Raw genomic sequence first — 23,708 nt, forward strand, 5'->3', positions numbered from 1 at the left:
GCTGCAAGTGTGCAGCTTTGCCTGGCAGAAGCTCCGGAACAAAACCACCTCTCTACTCCTGAATCCAGCTCAGTCGTGTCCTCGGCCTACCAAAGCGACGCCTCCCTCCCCGTAAGGACAACCAGGACTTAGAATTCCGGCTCCACCCTCTCTGCGGCTTTCTGCAGAAATCTGTTCGAAGCCTGAACTGAGAGACCATCGGGTCTTTCTCTCATGTTCCATGTCCAGAGCAACTGTGACATCTTGGTCGTGCCACCTTCCTAAAGCGCTTCGGCCAGCCCGTCCTCTCCACGTCTCCTCCCAGAGCCTCAGTGCGGCGCCTTGATCCTGGCACAGGCCTGGCCCTCCGCACCTGTCTGCACTGGCCTCCTGGCCTTGCCCGCAGACCTCCCAGTCTGTCCACCGCACAGCTGTGAGCTTCCTGAAATACAACCCCTCGGCACTCATAACCTTTCGAAAGCACACTGGGTCTTCAAGATAAAGACCCGACTCCTCCCCCTGGGCCCCGCCATCTCTCCAGGCTTTACCGTCCACTATTAGCTCCCAGAACGCAACTCTATGGCCCTCCTGATGGTGTGTGGTCCACTGGTCACACATCAGGTCAAAGTCGCCTCGCAAGAGCCGTCTCTGTGCCTGGACAGCTGGTGTCATTCTATTTTCATCAAATTTCAACCCGGCTCACGCCGTGTACGAAGCCTCCCCCGACGCGCTCCCCCGCTGGGGGCCGTCCTGCTCCTGCAGACTCAGTGTGCGCGCTGCCTGTGCCTGTTACACAGCGCCGTGTTGCGGTGACCCTGCCCTGCCTGAGCCTGGGAAGCCAGCCCTGTGCCATGGGGTCCCCAGTACCAGCAGAAAGGCTCAGGTGACGTGGGTGCTCAGGCAGTGCTCTCCTAACCGAGGACGGAAGTGCACAACGTGCCTCACTGGAACTGTGACAGCCCTGACACGAGGTGGGAGGGCCTTTGGAATAAGCTGCTCGTGCCTGCATTTTCGAGAATCCTGTCCTCCAAATTGGAAGAGTGGCTCTACCACAGTCACGGAAGAACTGGAAACAAGTGCCTCGTGAAGACACAAGAACACTCAGCTTCCTGGGTTTGCCCCTCGGCACCTACTCTCCCCTTGTGGCCACGCCACCTAAATCCTGCTCTGGGGGGAGCAGGCTCCTGGGCCCTAGGAGTCCTGACGCCACCCCAGACTTTCCCAGCACCCTGGCCAGCGACAGGGTCAGAGCCAGACCTGCAGGGATGTGAGAGATGCCCCCAGGGCTTCTGTGTGAGCAGAGAGAGGTAAAGTGGCAACTCTGATGCCACCGGGCCTAAGCAGGGACCTGTGACACCTGGCTTTCGCAGTTGTTCCTGGCTGTGGGAATGCACAGGTGCCCTGCTTAATTTCAGTTTGCTGGATTGGGCTTCTGTCACCTGTCACACAGAAGTCCTAATTGATTCAACTATTTGAAGAAATGCTTGGTAGTTCCCAATACATACATCTAGACGTATGTATACGTATAATTTTATTTTTAAGAAGGTACAGATAAATACAACTCATGTTCTATTACCTATTCAGGGCAGAGCAAGAGTCAACACACTTTATCCCCCTGCCAGCCGTTGGCATTCTCTTGTCCAAAATAGGGGCTGGGATCGATGGGTGCATTAAGAAAAGCAGGGGAAGAAGGGGCTGTTTGGCTTCTTCCCTGAAGAATAAAAATGGTCTCAAAGACTCTGGAGAAGTAAAGGGCTTTTAGTCAGCGTACCGAGTAAGAAGATGCTTGCTCTGTGTCCACGAGGCACACCGCTCATGGCTGGACAGTGTGGGCAACAAGCTGTACAAGGTGTATAAAGATGGGGACTTTGGACAGAAACTCTGCAGCAAAACACACCTGCCTTAAAGTTGGAAACCTTCCAAAAAAGGAGTGTAAATTGATATTTTAGTTAAAAATTATTAAATTTTTTGACATTCTAATCTTACAGGTGACTGAATTATTTCTGTAGGAATATAATCCACATTGCACCGTGACTTCCACAAAGCAGGGAACAAAACAGACGTGTTTTTTTTTTTAACTTCTACGGTAGGCCTAGCATCTTGATTTAGGAAACAATAAACTCAGTAAATGTTTGCTGAATTTCAAGTTTGTACAATCAAACTCACAACAATTCTATTTACAACAGAAAACCCCAACGGGCTGCACATTCTAAAAACGCATCAAGTTGGCTGTTATGAAAGCTGGACAACACCACCCTCCCGCCCGAAAGTGTTACAAATGATGGTTCTGGTCCATAACTAGCCCCTGACAATGTACAGAAACGAGAGTAGCTGCATTACGTTTTCAGTAGTTCTGGGTCCAGGAAGAACCATTTTTTTAAACCTTAACTTAATAAAAATAGCGATGTGTTCCTTAAAATCCAAGTTGCATGAAGTTCCTATCATTCTTCCTGGCTGCTTTATATTTATGTCTGATTATCCTTAAAAAAAAAAAACATTTTTAAAAACTCTAAACTACTCATGGTTACTAATGGACAGGTATTCTCAATTTGTTTGATATGCCACCTATCCCATATCAGAACTTTCTGATATGAAATATTTGGATGCTGATTCAAAGTGTATCAGTGATTGGGCAAAAACAGACTTAAAAAGATAATCTGAAAGATACATGTGGTAACTGTGATCAACGTTCTCTGCTCAGTCCTTGTGCCCTGATGCAAGACAAGTGGATAAATGGGTAAAGTGGATAAACGGGTAATACAGCCACTTGACAATTAAAAAGATTTACCTGTGATATCAAATATCTAAAATTTCTTTGAAAAGGTTATGTTGTGCTTTATTATAATGAATGACATCACACTACTTCTTTGGGGGGGATGTCCTCAAATGAATACATTTTCAACAGTCTCTTATAGATATTTAAAAGCACACGAAAAAGCAGGACAGAGTGTCCATGTTATGTGGGTTCATTAGCAACATTAAGTTGACAGATGAAGTATAGTCAGTGTAAACTAAGAAAATTGTTCACATTTACATCTGAACAGTTTATCATCAATAACAAAAGACAGTATCTGCTGAGCGCTGTGTCTGTGTTAAGTGGTTTAAGGACTATGAACACACCTGACTTTTACAAGATCATACAACTGAAGATGTAATTAACGCTTTCTCACGCCTAGTTTATACCGTTAGTCAGTGCTGGTACCGGGCCTTTTTCAGAGACCAATATCTGAAGAAGGCAGAATAATCGCATCAGGGAGATCACTGCAGAAAGCAGGCTGGACTCCAGCACGCCTGGTTTCAAACGAGTCTTACTTAGAAAACTACTCATGCCAAAGCAACAACTTGCTATACCTCGCTGCACTGCCCCCACCCCCCCACACCAGTGACTAGCTTTAAAGCTGATAAAACAGAAAGATGGTACTAGTAAGACTCAATAAATAATATTAATTTTAAAACGAAAAACTATTTATTAAAAATCAATTATACTGCCTGTGGCAAGAAAAATACATTTGGTGAGGCTTGAAAACATCGTCCCATGTTCAGAGTCGAATACTGAAGACAACTGATGAGCTTGTTTAAGACATGTGTATAGACTTTGGTTTAAAGTTTCATACAGTTTTTATTAGCCACAACCATTCTTGTGTTGAAATTTTGGAAAAACACATTTATAAGAAAAAAGTCCAACATATTCAAGGCTAAAAATGGAAATGAATGCCCTTCTTTCAGAAGTGAGCCTAGATCCAGGCATCCTGTAGCTCGCTAGTAGTTCAGTCAAGGAATAAGCTGTGTACATGGGAGAGGAAAAAGCAACAGCCTGCCTAAGAAGTCATCTGTGCATAAGGAGGGCTCGGTGCATCTAATTTACGACTCAAGCATCTATTTTAAGGGTGAGAAAGTTGTCACATTCAGGCGCCTTAACCGAAAGTAAAAAACATGACCACAGAGTCTGGCACTCAAACCTCCGATAATTTTCCACATTATTGGAAATACATTTTCAATTAATTCGTAAGGTAGAAAATGGAAATCCAGATAGTATTAAAATTATGGGCCCTGTCTTGTGTGGTCTGGCACTGAGGCGCTGTTTGGTTAAAGACAAAGACAACGTTCCCGAAAGCAAAGTGTTTAAACGACTGATGCCAACAGAAGCAATGAGGCCCAGGTCAGGACAAAGAGGAGTCGGCCCCAATGAGGACGGCATCTGCGGACAGAACACAGATAGGTAAGGACTCCAAAGGAATTTGAGAATTCTTAAAATGATTTCTGATGAGTGCACTGAGTAATCGCAGGAAAGCGGACTCAGAAGGGCATGTGCGCACACACACACAGGCACAGTGGGGCAGATCTTGTTCCTAACCGCCTCTTAAAAAAGTCTGAGCGTACCTCAGAGCTGTACCTTCTAAAGTTCAAAAGGAATCTGGTAGAACAGTTCAACAATTTATAAGAATTTGTAAAAAGAGAGAGTCATGAAAAAACATTTTCCTCGTTTTGTAGACTAAAATCCGTAACATATTAGAAATGCCTGTCTAATTAAATCTACTGCTATCTTTTATTAAATCACTTTGAACTGGAACAAACTTGATAGATTTGAGAATGTAACTCTAATAAAATAAATTTTACCAGAGGACAGTTTAGTTTTAAATGAATATATGAATCATTACTTGTAAGCTATCTGGCCCAGTTGCTATACAAGTCATTAATAGCTTTTAATCATAATGAAAAAGACAACGTTAAAACAAGCACATACGTAGGAATCAGAAAAGAGGACATTAGAATGTAAATATTTCTAAAACTTCACTGAATAATCAACATAATCTCACATAATAAGCTTTTACTTTCATATCAATTCAAGCTAGAGTGGTCTGCAGAAGAGGAAATGTTAAATACTTGACTCTGGTCTTAAGGGTGAAGGAGGAAAGAAGGACCCTTGCTCAGGCTGCCACAGAAGTTAGTGATCGAAACATTCATTTGATTAATAAGATCCACAGAAAACAGAAACCTTGCAATGTAATTTCAGAAAGTAAATGTCAGAAAAAAAAAGAACCAATTTTGATGTGAGACATGGGAATGAGACATGACCCAACAACGTTCAAGTTAAGAAGTCACGGAACAGTGACAGACGATGCAAACTGATCTTCTGGATTTCTACTCTAGAACCTTGTCTGCTCGCTGTGACCTTCTGTCACCACTTCGGATTTAGTTTACACACAACTCTTGCAAAGGGAAAGCAGGAAACCCCATGCCAGCCTGGGAAATGCGTTCTATATGGAATACACACCTAAGTGCTCCAGTAATCCAACCACTTCTCTTTTCTCTCCCGACAAACTAGCTACCCAGGGGCGCTGGTCCCATTAATCCCACTTTATCCTACTTTTCTGACTCTACTTGTTTCTTATTTTGTAACCCCAAGAAAGCTGTTTGCACAACACGACTCTCTCCTTAGTCACATGACCTTGTTCGTATTTTAAATCACACTCAGCCCATGTATGCTTGTCTCTCCACCAGATGAAGACTGCTGCAGGCTCTGGGATCCCGAGTGCATCTCCCCCAAGGGGGAGATGACATGACTGCTTGTCCGCCGGTCCTCTGGGCAGACCGCTGACGAGTGCTGCAGAAGGCTTGCCACCCCACTCTGCGACCTGCATCCTCCAGAAGCCTGGCTCTCTGCTGCAGGTCCCTGGCCTCCCTCCTTCCACCTCTGTCCAAGTTACTGATGTGCACAACACGCCCGACTTCCCCGACCACTAGTCTATGACCAGACCGTCAGCTGACATCGGTCTCCTTGGGGAAAGCCCTCATTTAACTTCGCCCCTTCCACCATCACGTGTGGCCAGCCAGCAGGATCGGCTCTGCACTATGAGAGGAATTCGAAATTTGAGGGTCTCGCTAAAAATTCACACTTAGATTTAACTTACCATTACAGAATATTTACCAGTATTATTTGAAATTTGATTATAAAAACCAAGACGTAAATAACGTGCTTCCATTTCTCTGGAGAAAAACAAACTTTCTTGTAAACAGGTAGAATTTCCTACCTGTTTTCTCTGCCGTTCGGAATTACTGAGTGTCTATCAGCCGTAGCTCTTTCACTGCAAACGTAAGTATTTCGCCGCGTCATTCCACCAGATGCTGTATTACTCTGTTGAAAAAAAAGGGCATTTTGGTCTCGAGCAATTTAGTAAGTAGAGTACAATGAGAAAAAAACTCACCTAAATAAACATAAAAACTCGGTCTTTAAATAAACCCACCCTAAAATATCAACGGTGCTCGCCAACAGGTCAGAAAAGGAGGTGGAGGCAGCCAGGCTACCCTCTCCTGGCACTCAGAATAAAGAATGGCTCTGGCTGTAATAATCATGAAGTAATAACTCATGAATTATTTAAAGTAGAGAGATCCAGTATTTTAAAAGTTAATACCTTCAAAATAAAAAGTAAAAAGTATTATAAATGTAAGAAAAAACATATATTAAAAAAAGATGTAAACAAATAACTATTAGGAAAAAACGGGTAAATATGCATGGCCCTAAATTTGACAAGAGATTTATAGATGTGACTCACCATAAAAGTACACAGAACAAAAAAAAAATTGATAAATTGAACTTTGTTAAAATTAAAAACTTTTCTGTATCAAAGGACATTCTCAAGAATGTGAAGAGAACCTACAGAATAGAAGAAAACATTTTCAAATCATATATTTGGTAAGAGCTTACTATCCAGACTACATAAAGAACTCTTACAATTCAACCACAAAATGACAAACCACCCAATTTAAAAATGGGCAAAGAACTTGAGTAGGTATGTCTCCAAAGAAGGCACACAATCGGCCACAAGCACGCGACAAGATGCTGAACAGCACTAGTCTCTAAGAAAATGCAAATCAAAACCACAACGAGGTACCACTCCACACCCATCAGCACAGCCAAATTAAAAAATGCAAAACAAACGCTGGCAAGGATGTGGAGAAACGGACTCTCGTATATGGCAGGAATACAGAACGGTGCGGCCGCTGTGGAAAACTGGCAGCACCGCAAAAGGTTAAATATAGATTATCATATGACTCAGCGATTCCATTCCGAGGGAAATGAAAACTAAGTCCACACAGAAGCCGGTACACAAATGTCACAGCGACACAACCCATAATACCTAAAACAATCTAAACGTCCATCAGTGGAGAAGGAGCAGACCTGCGGCAAATAACAAGGAATGAAGTGCTGACGCACGCTGCTGCTCGATGAACTCTGAAAACGTGATGCCGAGTGAAAGCAGCCAGTCAAAAAAGGCTGCGTATTGTCTGACAGAGGAATATCCAGAACGGGCAAACCCACCCGGAGAGAGAGCCGATCGGTGGGTGCCAGGGGCTGGGGCGGGGGACTGGAGAGTGACGACTTAACGGGTGCCGAAAAGTGTGGAACCAGAGAGCTGATGGTCGACGCCACTGAACAGTACGCGTCGAAATGGTTAATGATATGTCATGAATTTCACATGAATTTTTCAAAAGCTAAGTCACAACTAAGGAATTTTATCGGGTAAGAACAATGTCGAAGCAAAGAGAAAAGCAGCCGTCTCTGCTGCAGCGCGAGCAGGCGCGCGGAGGGCCACGCCGAGGCTGGCGGGAGGAGGCTGACAGCAACTCCTCCTCTCCTTTCTGAACCAAGGCTGGGCGACTGACCCCGCTCCAGACACGTTTCCGTAAGGGCGGTGCGCAGATGAGCACAGCTGTGAAGGCAGAGAACAGGTCCTTACCTTCCTGGGGAACTGTCAACAAAAGCTGGAGGCTGAGTTTAAACTGCAAGGCTCTAAATGATCTATTTTACAGCGTTGGGAGCCAAAACAAAAACCTCTTCACGCAAGGTTTACTCTGATAAAGCCCAGGTCAGAGATGCGCAGACACGCGTCCTGCACGACGACCCCCAACGGGCAGCGGGGCTCGCTGGGCTCTCACGTGAGGGTTTCTTTGGGGTGGAGGGAGGGCTGTGTCATTGTTACCTCTGTAGGGAACAAGCTGGTTAAAGAATTGTTCATACTATGCAGAGTCTCACTTCAGAAGTGCTAGGAATACTAATCACTATGTCAAGTCAGAGAGAACACGTTTCAATTAACAGAAAAATTTCTAAAGCTGAATAGAATCTAATTAAACAAACACCGCTTACTGGGGGGATTTTAAGGGTAGGGATTAAAAAGTGCATTCAGGTCAGCAGTGTAATATTACACAATTACTAACTTCTCTTCATTTTAAAATTTAGCTAATACATGGAAAAGCACTCGGCATGGTTTCTGGCACATGGTAAGGGCACAAAGTTGTCAGCAGAAACCTTTGAAAATGCGGGGTGACAACACGTCCCTGGCTCATGGGCAGTCAGACCACTCAGTGCTCGGTGTGGTCACCTGTCTGCGCTGTCGTCATCTGGTTTCCTCTCTTTCCTGTTAGGCTATGAGCTCTTTCCATCTCTCAGCCTAACCTGACCTAGAGCACAGCAAGTGTCTGTGGAATGACTCGAAGCGGCCCGACCTGGAGGGTCTTGTGCCCACCTAGTAGGAGGGGCTCATCGAGAACCGCTTCGACCCACTTCAGTGCAGCAGCTGGTGGCTGCATGGTGGCCCAGTGGGGGGGTCATTCTGGCCGCCAAGAACGCAGGAGCAAAAGAAATATCGAGAGCACCGCAACCCCGCAACCCCAGGAGTTCAAGGTCACTTACGCTCGGGACAGTGGAGCTTTTCTTGCGTTCGGGAATGTCCGCCTTGTTGGGGTTGCTCGCGTTCCCTAGCATAGGACTGGCTGGAGCAATGCCCTTCCCTCCAACAGCGCTGCCGCCTGACTTCCGGGCGGGAATGCCGTCTTCCTTGAGGTCACCATCTGCGGTGCTGGTCTGACTCCTTTTCGGATACGCCACAACTGAAGGAACAGCTGGCCCAGCTGAAATACAGAGTTCCCTTTTTAAAAGTCACAATACACTTCTCATTTTATTGCCAAAGTAAACGTTTTTAAGATGACCTAAGACGGCTCTTCATCTGAGAAAATGTAAGACAGCAAAATCCTCTAAGATGTTTCCCATCTGTGTATGTTTTCCCTATGCGATAAATTCGATTTTGAAATTTCACTCATTAGTCTTTAACTTTCTACTTAAGGTTTTTAAAAGTTATTATTAATGAGCTTGTACAGCTGTCCTCCAGGGGCAGTGACTATGTGGAGAACTAACCCAACCAACTTGATGTGCACACACCATGCAGAACGAACTGCTTCCCCTGGTCCATCCAAGTGAATCACAACTTTTTTTGTGCAAGAGATGCCTTCGCCTTTTGGAACAGAACGGTACAGATTTATGGGCCATGTCTTTAGCAGTTTTATCTTGGATCTTTTTTAAAGCACTCAATCTTCTAGGTAAATAGGGCTTTGAGTAGGCAGCTGGTACAAGGTGGTATAAGCAGAGGAAGCATGTTCCTCATATAAGCAACAGGGAGGGAGTGGGCAAAGGTCTCTGGTCACAGTCCACCCTAGATAAGGGACCCTGGGAGGACAATCAGCTTGGGTCCTATGACACACTACCCGCATACTGGAGACTCGGGGCTCCAAGAATGCTGGAAACGAACAAGAGAACTCGCACCTTCATTATATACAATGTCCAGTGGTGACAGACCACGTGCTCACTGTTCATTCTTCGGTAGAAGAGACTATATTTTAGGTCTATTACAAAAAGGGTGGGATGGGGTGGGGTGCAGAAAAGCTACTTCTGCATAAAAGCTACTTCTGGATAAAAATCTAAATGGTAAATCTCCATGGAACTGAATTAAAAGTAAATGAGGCTTTGGTCTTATTTATGGGAGAAGAACTAAGCTCTCAGTTTGGCCATAAAATGAAGACTCAACCAAGTACAGAGTGATATCACCCTGAACACTCATCTTTCTTCTCAATAGCCTGAGGTAGCCAATGGCATCCTGAACTTTTAGTGTCACTGCTGATTTGCTTTGAAACTTTTATTTCTATTTACAAAAGACAAAGCTTTTTAAACTTTGAGATTGTGAATGGAAACGGACACGGACACAACCCCTTGACCTCATACACCACGCGGCCCAGTCTCCTGTGTCGTGTCTGTGTGTTGAGCTCCGCACGCTTTGGTCACAGGTGCGCGTTCATGTGCCTGCCACCAGTGGAGACACAGCCGCTCCACCTCCAGGACCTTGTGGGCCACCTTTTCACAGCCACAGCTACCTCTCCTCCACCCCACCCCCGCCCTGAACCCTGGCAACCGCCAATCCTTTCTCCGTCTCTGCAATTCTGCTAGTTCAAGAATGTCATATGAATGGAATCAACTCTGTCACCACCTTCTGAGACGTTTTTTCCACTCAGCATAATTCCTTTGAGATTTATCTATGTTGTGGTGTGTATCGATAGTCGGTTCCTTTTCATTGCGGAGCAGTATTCCGTAGTGTGGCTGTACCACAGAAATATGATTTTTATGTCATCGATTTTGTCAAATCTTTTCTTTCTTGGCTTGCAGTGTTTGGGCCATTGTTAGAAAAGCCTTTTCTAGTCTAAGTTATAAATTACCTCATGTTTTCTTTTACTATTTCTGTGGCTTTATTTTTTATATTTACAGCTTCCTTCCAACTGGAATCTGCCTTTGTATGAGATGTAAAAATTGGATGCAAATTAATTTCTTTCTCATAACTACCAAACTGTCCTAGTCACATTTTTAATAAATGAGCGATTTTTTTTTTTTTTAAGAAAATAAAACAAAGAACCCCTTGACAATCTGATAAAGATCACTCGAGTAAACACACACGGGTCCCAAATTAAGAAGCGCATATGAAGTGTGGTCGTGCAGAGGCAGGTGCACAGTGCACAGAAACCATCAGTGTGAGGAAAGGTAGTTAGGGGAGGGGGAGCTGGGAGGACAAGCTCAGCTGCTCGGGCGGCCGGCTTGTCTCGTCAGGTGGATGTGCTTCACTAGCCGTCGTTTTTGGAACCTGTCCCATTTTCAGCACTTAAATGAATAGTGCCAGAGGCACAATCAAACCTTTCCTCTGCTGACCACTGTATCTTCTTCTCCACAAAGAATAAAAAAAAAAAGTGGAAGTGGGTCAGTAACTTCCAATATACGTGGATTTCTGGAAATATTCTTTTATGAACTTCTTGTGAATATTAGAGGCTCCAAAAAGGAAGGATTATTACAAAAAGACTACTGATTATAAAAAGAGATCTGTTTCCTGAACCCTAGAATACTGGAAGGCCGGTTAGTGGACAGAGCCACGGGACCAGGGACCAGGGACCAGGAACTGGGAGACCTGAGTTCTGTGCCAGGTGTTCCCACATCTCTGTAACCTCAGGAGACTCTGAGCTCTCTGAGATTTCCTCATTGACAAAATGGGTTTTTGGTGAGTGAATGACAGCATGTCTAAAGCTCTTTTAACTCTAAAATTTTCTGAGCTGTAGAAAAAAAAGGCATTACCGATCCAGATGGAATCGATGGGGTTAAGACAAAATTAATCCATTAAGATAGTCGTTATAGATGTGAGAAAACGCCAATACCAGCTTTCTTCCAGGATTTAGGAATCGCTCCCTTTAAACTGATGGTTTAGACCAAGGTGTGGGCATTCTGCCAATTCCCCTGCAGTCCACAAGCACTGAAAACCCTCCTGTTACCAACTAACGCGAACACAAAAGAGGACAGAGACCCAGGTCAACACCCGGTCTACAGAGGCAAGAGCACAAATCCCGGTGCCAGGATGGTCTTGGGCTCAGTCACACCTCGAAGAGCAGACAGACATGCAGACGGTTTACGGGCAGCACCAGCACAATGTGCTGCTTTAGCAGAAAGAGAAATGGAAACCGAGCAGAGCGTCGTCACTGCCGGCACACATCAAAGCCGGGCGTGCAAGAATGCCCGTGCAGGCTGGTGCTGGCTCTCCGGACCAGGGAGCAGAGACAGCCGCGTCCCGAGGGGCGATGAGCTGGGCAGGTGGTAAATGGAGGCCTCATGTGAGGGTGTTTTCAAAAGTGAGGACCGGCCCACAGAGATCTGTTTCCTAAATCCTAGAACACTGGAATCAGAGGGAAAACCTGCAGCGCGGACACTCACAGTTACAGGTGAATAAACACACACGCCAGTCTCTGGATTCCAACGCTCGGACTGCCTCGAAGGCAGAAACACTGTCAGGTTTGGTAAGCGTACCCTTCTGGGTCCTAGGTCTCATAAACATTCACTTCTATGGTGAAAATTTTAAGAGTGACGGTGTTTAGACACACACACCTACCAGAGTGGGGTTGAGTATGACGCAGGTCAAACCAACACTCAAACCAATTAAGGAAAAACTGGGCACTGTGTATTCTTCAGGGCTGCACTGTCCAGCATGGTAGCCAATGGCCACACGCGGCTATGTAAATTTAACTTAATAATACTGCAAATGGCTTCCTTGGCTCAAGCGCTCAGCAGCCACACGTGGCTAGTGGCTGCCCTGCTGAAGAGCAGAGACACAGAACATCTTCAACACTGCAGGGAGTTCCACTGGACACCGCTGCTCTAGAAAGTCAGCCCAAAGCAGAGATGAGAAGGGAATGAACAGAACGAGAGAGTGAAGAGGGGGTCCCAGGGGGCTGAGTGGTAAGCTTTCACCCAGCTAGGCCTCACCTAGCAAGAGCCGTACTAAGGAGAGCCGGCCCTGAGAGAATCAGGCCAGCACCGGCCGGACGGCTGAAATGCCAAGAAGGGAAAGCAAGCCCGCCGCAGCCCGACGGGCCCCGAGCAGCGCCAGGGGACTCTCGTGCGGGGATGACGCCAAGAGAACAGACTGGACTGGCCTCAGACTTACCATGGTCGCTGTACCGCCTCTGCTTCTGGCTTGAAGAAACACTTCTCTGCACTTTGTGGTGAGGAGACTGGCCGGTACTGTTGTTGAGGTCACTGCTTGGCCTAACCTTAGCAAGTGAAAGATTGCTGCTAGAACTGGAGTCGCTAGCGTCCAGCTAAGAGAAAATGAGAAAAACAGAGCAAACCACAACACGAACCCAAATGGTTTATTAGGAAACTAAACTCTCACAACACGCGAACCTCTCATAACAGCCTATTTAGGAACAAGAAGAATCACAGTGTACAAAAATGATATACTCCCCCCTCAAAAAAAAAAACCCCACACAAAAATGATAACCCTTATTTCAGGCAAAGTGCTTTTTCCTGACTGCGTGAAAAACTCACGAAAGGATATGTATTTATGACTTTCTTTCTAGCCTTTGTCAAATAATTTAAAATGCTCTATTTACTTCATCTGATACTTTATATCATTGCTAAACTATTAGTGGCTGTTAAGTTACCTTATGAAAGCCAAGTGTGTGACAATGTCCACCATTAAGGTGATTATCTTGAAGTTAAAATAGTAGCTCGTAATGGTCCTAAGAGTTAAACTTGTCATTTGTGGGTAAACTAAAAAATGATATACCAAAAGCTACATGTATTAAAAAAATAAAAAATAAGAGTTTATATAAACTGATAATTTACATACAAGATATTTTTAGTTGTTTTCTCTGATTATTCTTACCTCTGAAGATTTTCTCCCCAACAACAAATATGTAGCGGTGATTTCATCGTATTTCATTTTACTAAGAGATTCCTGAATTTCTTCTTGTGAATATCCCATTCCCACCATAATATCTAAAAGAAAAAAATAATATAGTTTAGGTGGTTTGTTTGGGTAAGAAATCACTGTTATAGGGTAAAATGATTTCCTTTATTTGACCCAAAAGATCACACATTTTCTAACATACATGGGCAGCTAGCTGGCTTATTTCTGAGTTATTCGGTGCTATTGTAGGAAATTGCAGATGAGTTCCTAAACACGACAAAACAGAGGCTGATTCATTTAACTTACGCTTAACTTCCCATCATTTCCATTTTAGGCGTGCTACCTGAACACACACCCGCACGCAGGCACAGAGCAAGTACCTATTCTTTTCTGGTCGGAGATGTCCAGCTCTGGTTCAACGAATGGTTTCAGTTCATCTTCCTCATGCCCGGCGTTGATCCACCTGTCTTTCATGATTTGCTGAAAGGTGAACCGCTCATTAGTAGCAGAAAATAAAATGCTCTGATAATCACAATATTTCGGAGAACTTACTTTCAAATTTCATCGATTACTGCTCAAAAAATGTTTTTATGTCTCAATTCCTGCTTTAAAAGCTTCAAGATAGTTCTCGATGTCATATAAACCAAGCAAAGTTCTGGAAATACTTGAAAAACTCTCCAAAATGGTCACTTATCTCCACTTATGAGATTACCTCTAGCGTGCCTCGTTTGATTGGATTTAGCACCAGGAAACGTTTGAGAAGGTTTTCACAGTCTGTGGACATGTAGAAGGGGATCCTGTATTTCCCTCGTAATACTCTCTCTCTCAGTTCCTTTGGGGAGGAAGAAGGAAAGAAAACGAGAAAGTCAGCTGTGAGGTGAGAAAAGCAGCCCCGGAGGCCATACGGACCTAACATGAAAACACCAACGCTCATCCTTTTATAAACCCTTCTAGCTTTCTGAAGAACCTGGATACAACTGTTTCTTTTACCTTTAGGTTCTGTCCATCAAAGGGGAGTGACCCGCTGACTAGAGTGTAAAGAATGACGCCGAGGCTCCACACGTCCACTTCCGGCCCGTCATATTTCTTGCCCTGGAAGAGCTCTGGGGCTGCGTACGGGGGACTGCCACAAAATGTGTCCAGTTTACTGCCAACAGTAAATTCATTGCTAAAACCAAAGTCAGCTATTTTAATGTTCATATCAGCATCTAACAATAGATTTTCAGCCTAGAGGGAAAACATCAAGACAAAAATGAAATTTAACCAAAATATAATTATAACTGTGATAGAATTAGGCATTTCATAAAAGTTTTTTTGTAAGGATATAAAGTTAAATACATCCTAATGAATAAAATGAGAAAGCATTCTTTCCAGAAAAAGATGGAGCTAAATCAGAATTTCTAATTTTTAACATTAACATCCAATAACAGACACAAAGTATAGATTAATTCTACCAATAATTTAAACAATAAATGCCCCACGATTAAAAACACTTTTAAATAGCTTTTTAAATTAAGAATAATAAGGAGCTTTAAAAAAATGAATACTTGCTTTAGGTGGACAGACACATTTCCTAAAACTGCTAACTATAAAATGGCTGTTGCTAGGGAGGGAGACCCCTAAACCTCATTCCAGATACAGATCACAATCACATTTATTCACTTGAACACATATACACCACGTGGCAATTCCATACCAGGCGTTATGTCAGTGCCGGGACATATAATGAACAAGACTGACAGGGTCTTGCCCTCAGGAAGCTCATGGTTTAGAAGGCGAGAGGCTGAAAAATAGGCAGCTATACTCTGTGACCTAAGTGCTGTGACAGGAGGGGTGGGAGCTGATGGACGGTTTCCAAGAGGGGGTGAAATCAAAAGCTGCGGGCTCAAGGTTCAGTCGCTAGCAGGGGGTATGCTGATGGGAGAGACTTCAGGCAGAACAGTCTGAAAACCCAGAAGGTGACAGAAGACCTTTTGCTCAAGATGCTGAAAGACTGTGAGAAAGACACAGAGAGAAAGATGGCTGGGGACGCGGCCACAGCGGAACCACAAAGGGTCAGCAGAGTGACTTGGAGTCGGAAAGCTGAGGTGTCCAACCGATAGGCAATGGGAAGCCGCTGAAGGGTTGTTCAAGCAGGGGAATGGCCGTCTTGCTTGTGTTCGGAAAAGGCCATTCTGCTTGCGGTGTGGAAAACATGGGAGGGAGAGGCAACCTGGGAGGAGACAGGCGAGAAGCTGGTGTAACGAGGCACTGGCGGTCTGAGCTAGGACAGTGCGTGACGCGGGCAGGAAAGAGCACGGTCCACAGGTAAGTACCAAAGGACCGGGGACCGAGTGGATGACAGAGCAGAGGAGAGCGAGGTGCCTGAGGGACTTCAGTCGCCAGGATGAGAAATGAATGTTCAAGTTCAGGAAGGAACTCTGCTGACCCCAGGGTGCCCAAGGGGTGCTTAGGGGAAGGTGTCCTTTTGCCAGCGGGATGCAGGACCGAGAAGACGGCTCTGGCTGCAGGGACGGCTCTGGAGTGGCTGCGCAGAGGAACCAGCAGGTCGATGACCATTACGTTGAGGAGAGAGAGGAAGTGAGCGCCAAGTTAGACAGGATCCAGAAATCGAGATCGTGTTTAGAGAAACATGGCTGTGGAGGTGAAGAGGGGAAAAGGGCGAATGTGGAAGGGGAGCGGGGTGGGGGTCTCTGGTAAAAGATGGCTCGGACTTGAGCACGCTTTTGTAAACGCTGCTGGTGAGACCCAGCGGAAAGTGAGTGGAGAGACGGGCGACGGGAGGCGCCAGTCAGCATGGCAGCCCTCGGAAGGGGACAGGACCCAGAGCAGAGGCGGGGCCGGGGGCGCCCAGCCGTCCTGTAACGGGAGGAAAGCTCTGAGGGGTGAAGGTGGGCGCAGGTGCAGCCGTGCCGGCTCTGCCCTGGCATTTCTATCTTCTCTGTCAAACAGGAAACCTCCTGTGCCTAGAGAAAGGGCAGAGGTGCAGGGGAACAGGAGAGACCGCTGACCAGGTGAGAACGTGCATTTCTGAGGCTCCCGTCTGTTTGCTGGCGTGAAGAGTTTTCTCCAGAGACCAACTATGAACTGCTTTAACTGAAATGTAAAATACTTTTAATAAACCTCATTTTCCTTCATCTTTAATGCTCTTGACTAGAACTCGATTAAAAAGCTTCAACTGTCATAGGAGTTATCTCAGCTTATTTAGTAACACGGTCTAATCTACGCCTCACTTGTGCCGATGCCGGAGAACTGAGCGCACACCGAGCATGCGCCAGTTGAGGGCGCGGGGACTCACCTTGAGGTCTCTGTGAACGATCCGCTTCTGGTGGCAGTACTGGACCGCAGACACGATCTGGGAAGGAGAGAAGCAAAGTTAACAGCCATCCCTGGGGGAACTAAGATGAAAATCCATTACTGTTCACACGTGCTAAATGCTCAGTGAGCACTCACTCCAGTGTCTGTGGATCTTTAAATCTTTTCTTTTGCTTTGAACTTCTCGATTTGGAGAAGCTCAGGGGTGAGGGCAAAAAGAGATGGGTGGGGGTGTTCTTCCTGTTCTCTGCAGTTTAACTGGGAAGTCTCTTCTGGGGCCCTACCCTCGACACCCCAGTATTTGTGAGCGTGGTGCCAGGGCCTAACAAACCACCAGATCTGGAGGCCCCTGGCTGCCCCTGGGACCAGGATCGGATGGCTCTGCTGCAAGCTCTCCACGCCCACGTGACCAACTCAGACCCAGACTGGCAGTTACAGACTGCCCGTGGCCAGGTGCTACTCCAGGTTGCTCCTCCTGCCAATCCCTTTCCTTCCCAGGCGGTCTGCTCCCTACAATGCTCGCTTCCTTTTAGCTGCTGTGAGTTCAAGGACAGCAACAGTTACTTCACCTCCCTGAGGATCAGCTTCCTCTTCCTGAAAATGGAAGCGTGAATGTTGTGCTGTGAATGCTATGATGTGCGTGAACGGCAAACTAGGGAAACTCCTGTGCTCCATCGGTAGGGTCGCGGCCACTCTCAGCAAGTGGTATGCTTTCACTCACCTTCTCGCTGGCCCTGTGACCAGCACTGCTAAACCACTGTTTTGCTGAATCTTCACACTTATTAGTAATTTTTTCAAGTCTCCTTAAATTTTAGGAAATGTAGAAAAGTTTATGCAGGTAACATCTGCTATTTTGGCCTATTTGCTTCTAGTCCTTTCTTTGGTATTATGCACGTGTATTTACATACATGATTATATATACACAAAACTAAGGTTATAACGAAAATACTGCCTATTTCACCAAATCATCCACTTTTAATTGTAGGCCACACGCACTGACCTACACTAGACATAAAAACTCTGGGGCTGTGTCCCTTCTCGCTGTCTTTCTGTACTAACCTTGACTCTGTCTCTCTCACTGTCCTTGTCTCTCTTAGGCTCTCTCACTCTCTCCCCCTGAAAGGAGACCACTCTGTCTGTGGAGTGTTACCCCTTTCCTAATAAACCTTCTTTTTGGTTCTAACAAACAAACAAACAAACAAAACTCTGGGGCTGTTTTATACATTTTTTTGGTTCAGAATAAGCAGCAAAGAGAAGCATGGCTGGGGTTCGGGTGGGATGATGCCAACATCAGGGCTTCACTAAGCCATTTTAAATAAAGTGAATATTCAGCAGATCGGACCTATTCATAATAACCCAAAGGAAGAAAAATCCCAATGTCAAAAGATGGGCTTGAGAGCATCTGCCACTTTGGAAATGCTGTTCCTATTCTGTCTGCATGAAAACTGGAAACATTAAATAGCTTTGTTTTCCCAAAACAAAGAGGTTTATTGCCTAAGACACTGATAACTTTTATCTTCTGCCTGATCCAATTGCTCCTCTGCCCCCCTCCCCAAAATGGAGAATTTTCTCAGAGGTATTTTCAAATTCTGCTTTTGAATCAGAGTTGACAGTTTCCTATGCCTTCTCAAAGAGATCAAAGAATTCCTCTTCTACCTCCAAACAGCTCAAAGCTGATGTAATGGCACCGAAATCTGAAAACACTTAACTTTAAATTATTGCTTTTTTCGCGTTCTGCTTTTAAGACAGAAGCAGTTCCTCCTAACGAAGGCCGGGAAGCTGACGTTCCCAGGTTCGAATCTGAATGCAAGTCAGCCCATCCCCAGTCACACGGAAGGATGGAGGCAGCGACATGGCCACGCACCGGCACGGAGGTGAGGGAAGGAGACGGAGGCAGGACTCTGTTCTTTCTTCGAAAAGAACGAGAGCTCGGCCAAATGATGGAAATAGCGTGAGCAGTAACCAGGACAGGAATGGTGAAGGAGGCGGGAGGAGAAGCCATCTGCTGATGAATATGCAGAGAAGGGCCAATTTCTGACAGAAAGCAGACTGTGCACAGTGTACTCTGTACGTGGCACGCCTTCCGCTTTGTCGTAAATAGGAAAACTTTATTTAGGCCAAGTAAGGACAACTTATACTTTTGGAAAGCATAGCAATTAGGAACAGAGAAAAGCAGAGACACCGATACCACGCTTGGCCCTTCCGGGTCTAAATGAACTGTCCTAAGGACACACTGCGGCCAGGAGAAAGGGTTACGTCAACTGTGAGCGCTGTAAATCAGGTTGTTAAATGCAGAAGCACAAACGACCTCTCCTGGACCAGTTAAGGTTACTCAAATGAAAGCTTCAGAATTCCTGCAGGAAATTTAAAACAAAAATCTGAGTGATTGCCTCGAGATCTAGGTTAGTAAAGCCCAAGTTTCTCCGACAAGCGGGACCCCAGCAGCGTGGGTGGAGGTGGACAGAGAGAGGCCTTGCGGCTGTAAGCGCTGATGCCTCCTGGGGCAGGGCCCGGGCTCACGCCTGCTGGCTGGCACCGGGCTTCTCCCCAGCCGATAAAACACATTCACAGTAATTTCTGCCAGTCAGACAGGTTTACCTGAGCTGGAAGGAATTTAAGTTTTATGAGGCAAAAAAAATCTTATTTTTTAGGTGGCCGATTTATAAAAATTAAGAGTACAGTTATCAAAGGGGTCAAAGAGACTTGTTTTGTAATAAAGAAAATTTGAGTTTCCTGCCATTATCACAGAATAAAACGATAACGGAACTGAAATGAACTTCAGAATTCACTGAGTAGCACTTCTTTTCATAGCTAGAAAAACTGAGGATCAGAAGTTAAATGAGAGCCAGAAGTTAGTTTCAAATTTGATATTTAACAGGTTTTAATTCAAAGTGCTATTAGTATTTTTAAAGTTTTAAATTAAATTTAAAAGTAGCAAAAGTTAGGAAACTTGTAAATGAGTCCTTAATTATTAACACTAAACAAATCAAGAAAGGCAAATGTTAAGAGAAATCTTGAAAATCAGCTAGAACTGCCTTTCCAATACCGTGAAACCTTTAAAGATTCCCGTCCATAACTCTACCTTGACAGCCTTACAAGTGAATAAAAGAAAAATTTTAAAGTTTTGAGACAAATGAAGAGCTTGTAACTATGGGAGAACAGAGTTAATCTGAAAGTAATCAAGTACCCGCTCCTTCCTGTCATCAAAATCAGGGGTGGGCGAACGGTGGCTCGCAGGTAAAAGCCGGCCCACCGCTTGCTTTTGTAAAGTTTTACTGGAACACAATAGTGTGAGCACATTCATTTCCATACTGTCCACAGCTGCTTCTATGCTACAACAGCAGAGCTCGACAGTTGCAACATGGATTACACAGCCCACAAACCCTAAAATATTTACTATCTGGCACTTTACAGAAATGGTTTGCTGATTCCTAGTCTAACTAATAGCAAACATAATGAGTTTTGGAGTCATAGGACCTGGGATTGAATCGATGGCAGGTCTGCTACTTACCGGGCATCACATTTTGGGCAAATTATTTAACCTGCCAGTGTTCCGGTTTCCTTATTTTTAGCAAATGGGCATAACGCTCCTTAACTCACAAGGCTGTTGCAAGATTTACATTAATGTAGGCAAAGTACTTATCCCAATGTCTGGCAGATGATGATCAATCAATAAATAGTAATTATTATTAAGTTCTGTTTGGTTTTGGTTTATGTTAAGACAAAACCAGTCATGAATTCTGGGATTGTGACTCTCTTGCTAAAAACTCAGAAATGGTTTTAATTAGTGCAATGACAGGTGTTAAGAAAAATCTCTAGTTTAAGGCTCACTGTCAAGAACTAAGGGTCAGAGTGAGACTAAAACCCAATTACATAGTTAGAAACAGAACCCATAGCTGCCTCTAGCACAGTGCCTTAGGCATGAAAGAGACTCAATAAATTTTTGTTGAACTGAATGGCCAATTGCTGCCTCAACCAAGGGGCCTTACAACCGTTTACAGAGGCAAATACTTGTTTGCTTCAGGGTTTAAGCAAGATAACTTTATTAAGTTAATAAACTAAAGGTTTGTTAACTCATACCTGTCTAAATTTAGCTCTTGCTTCTTTTTCCTTCATTCTTCCATGTGCAACCAAATAGTCAAATACTTCACCTACAATTGAGAGAAATAAAAGTAAGCAGAAGTCCTACTTCTGAGCATTAAGTTTCCACAAATTGACAATGTTTCCCCTTTAGCAATACTCTAATTTTTCCTTTTAAATATAAGTATGAAGATAAACAAAAATATGTGAAATTTAAATTAAGCCAGTCTTAAGTTTAACTATGGGCAAAGTTCATCGACAAAAATCTCTTAGCTAGAGAAAAGCTTTGAAATTAAATTCTCATGTTTAAATTATACAAGTTTTAAAGATTATGTCTTTAATAGGCTTTAATAAAAACCTGGTAATTAAAACTGAAAGTTAAAATGGATAAGCTACTTGTGTTACAAGAGGACGTCCTCACTGTAGTATGACAAAAAAAAAAACGCATCTCCTGAACAAATTCATTCATTCAACAAATATTTACTGAGTGCCTGCTGACTGCCAGGCCCTGTCCCAGGCTCTCGGGAAACAGCAGTGAACAAAGGCAGGTCCCTTTCTGCATGGAGCTTACTGTCTAGCAGGGGGAGACAGATAACGAACAAACAAATGTACAGCATGTCATATGACAAGAAGTACTGCGGCGAAAGGCGGGGGAAAGACACGGGACGTGCGTTTGTGTGTGCGAGCACTTTGCTGACTCCCATGAGCAAAGAGGAAGGGAGACCGAGCCAGGACAGCCGTGGCGGGGGTGAGGTCATGAAGAGGTCTGCGGGCGGGTAAGGACCAGGCACAGCTCTGCGTGGGAGGAGAGGCAGATGGTCCGAAGTGCCTGACTCTACAGGAGTCACTCTGGCTGTTAGAGAGAGATGAGGGTTGGGGAAGGGACTGGGAGGCCAGGTGGGAGTGGTACAATAACCAAGGCAACAGTGAGGGTGCCGGACCTCGGGTAGGAAATGACAGCGGTGGTGAGGTACGGGGATCCGGGACACAGTGTGAAGGTAAAGCCAATGGAACGTGCTGGTGGACATCTACGTGGTAGTTCACAAGGTGTTAATTTCTCAGGAAAAAAGGGTGACGCTTCAGGGAATGCATCGGTATTGCCAATGGCTTATCGATTTGGAATAAAGAAACGAGGCCTCTAAAATCAACAGAAACAGTACTAATTTAGTCAATTCGGTATAACGTGTTCGGGAAAGAATCATGTCTACTTCGTAAAAATAAAGGATACTACCACCAGCTTAGTGACGATATTCAACAAAAATATTTTGATACTTTCAAAAACCTGTTTCAGAACATATGTTAAATATTTTTGAGGAAAAAGTCAATCTGAACTGTATATTAATTTCTCTGACTTTTAGAATTTCAGCCCTAACTCTGAATAAATTTTTATATAATGAATGGGCATAAATATATTTCAAGTTATCACTCGACTGCATAATGCACTTTTAAAAGGCATTGCGTGTTGGTAATTTGCACTACACAATTCGTTTAACGATGATGAATTATGAAAGATGTCAGCTCAGTAAAATGTCAGCCATTTCTAAGCGAACGACCCTTCTGACCCTTCTATTTGCAGAATAGTATACAATGTCAAAACAAGTGGTTGAAAAGTGGAAACTAAAGATGTACGCATATCACGTAGAAAATAGTTTTGACTTTAAAAAAAATAATAATGGATAAAACCCACTAGTTGTAGAGTAACACAGATAAAGTCCAAGTCTGTCAATATAATTTTAAAATATTTTTAAGAATTCAAAATAATATAAACCTCTTAAGAGATTTTGGAACCATCAAGTCACACTCACAACTACTAAGTTATAAATCAGGAATTTATCCAGATTTTTTTTCCTTATTAAAAATGCATTAGCACTCAGATTAAGTAGCTGAACTGAAACACTAAAGGCTATTTATTAAAAAGAGAATGAAAGAGCAAACGGTGGCTCTGTACATCCAGGTCAAGGACCGTGTCATTGATGGAAGGACACTGGACAGGACAGTTCAAAAGTCCCTTGGTTCTAGTTTAGGTTCTGCCACCAGAGATGCAACTGTTGGCAAAGGACACTCCTCAGGGCTTTAGCTTCATCTGTAAAAATTAGGTAGTCGTCCCGGCTGATTTCTAAGATTCCAATTCTAAAATTCTACGATTCCACCAAACTGAAAAGCATCAGGCTGGGGAGGAATAGGTAGTCAATCCAGTGAAATGTTTGTTGTTCAAAATGGCAAACATATCAACAATAAAAGTGATGCCTTGGAGACCGACAGTGCTTTCCTAAACCGCCATCAACCGAGTAACGCGGCTACCATGCCCCTGGAAGGAGGGCCGTGTTGGCATGTCCTCTGAGAACTGAGACGTGAGATTTATCGGGTCTCAATGCTAACGAGGGGCACGGGCTGGAATGCCCCCACCTCTCTCTTTCCCAAAGCTCATCCTCTTTCTACTAAAACTGGATGTGTCTCAGCTGTTTTTGTCTTGCCCCTATGTAAGAGCAATCTCCATGACCCTGGTACCTAAAATACATGGGAACAGAAAGTCATGACTGACTAACAAAATCAGGAGTGGCTACACGGTGTTAGAAGGCTGGGGCCCCAGGTCGGGCAGAGTGACCACAGGGAGACTTCCTGGCCTCTATTTTCCCGGTGGGAAAAGCCCATCACTCACTGCCCGGTCACATGATGTGGTCATTGTGAAGATCAAAGGAGGTCAGCTAAGAGAAAGCACGGTGCACTGCAGAGGCTACACAATGAAAAAATTATGAACGTCACTCTCCGTGAGAGGAACAGAAA

At 44.5% G+C, this 23,708-nt stretch overlaps 1 protein-coding gene across 7 annotated transcripts in view; it reads right to left on the reverse strand.

The window, feature by feature from the left end:
- MARK3 (microtubule affinity regulating kinase 3) overlaps positions 1–21,024 on the reverse strand; it is a 31,656-nt gene extending 10,632 nt beyond the window's left edge. For 4 of the 7 annotated variants that reach the window (XM_023522359.1, XM_023522358.1, XM_011378492.2 and 1 more), the window contains exons 1-9: positions 20,925–21,024; positions 16,828–16,884; positions 14,520–14,756; positions 14,242–14,361; positions 13,910–14,009; positions 13,506–13,618; positions 12,783–12,936; positions 8,672–8,889; positions 6,012–6,115 (exon numbers count right to left, since the gene is read on the reverse strand). In XM_023522359.1, the coding sequence (XP_023378127.1) occupies positions 6,012–6,115; positions 8,672–8,889; positions 12,783–12,936; positions 13,506–13,618; positions 13,910–14,009; positions 14,242–14,361; positions 14,520–14,756; positions 16,828–16,884; positions 20,925–20,960 (1,139 nt within the window). In that variant the 5' untranslated portion in view covers positions 20,961–21,024. The remainder of the gene's footprint in view (positions 1–6,011; positions 6,116–8,671; positions 8,890–12,782; positions 12,937–13,505; positions 13,619–13,909; positions 14,010–14,241; positions 14,362–14,519; positions 14,757–16,827; positions 16,885–20,924) is intronic. The other 3 variants (XM_023522360.1, XM_011378494.2, XM_011378493.2) reach the window with 1 other exon arrangement.
- Between the last annotated feature and the right edge of the window lie 2,684 nt (positions 21,025–23,708).

The sequence above is a fragment of the Pteropus vampyrus genome, unplaced genomic scaffold (assembly GCF_000151845.1).
Source record: "Pteropus vampyrus isolate Shadow unplaced genomic scaffold, Pvam_2.0 Scaffold341, whole genome shotgun sequence".
Lineage (NCBI taxonomy): Eukaryota > Metazoa > Chordata > Mammalia > Chiroptera > Pteropodidae > Pteropus > Pteropus vampyrus.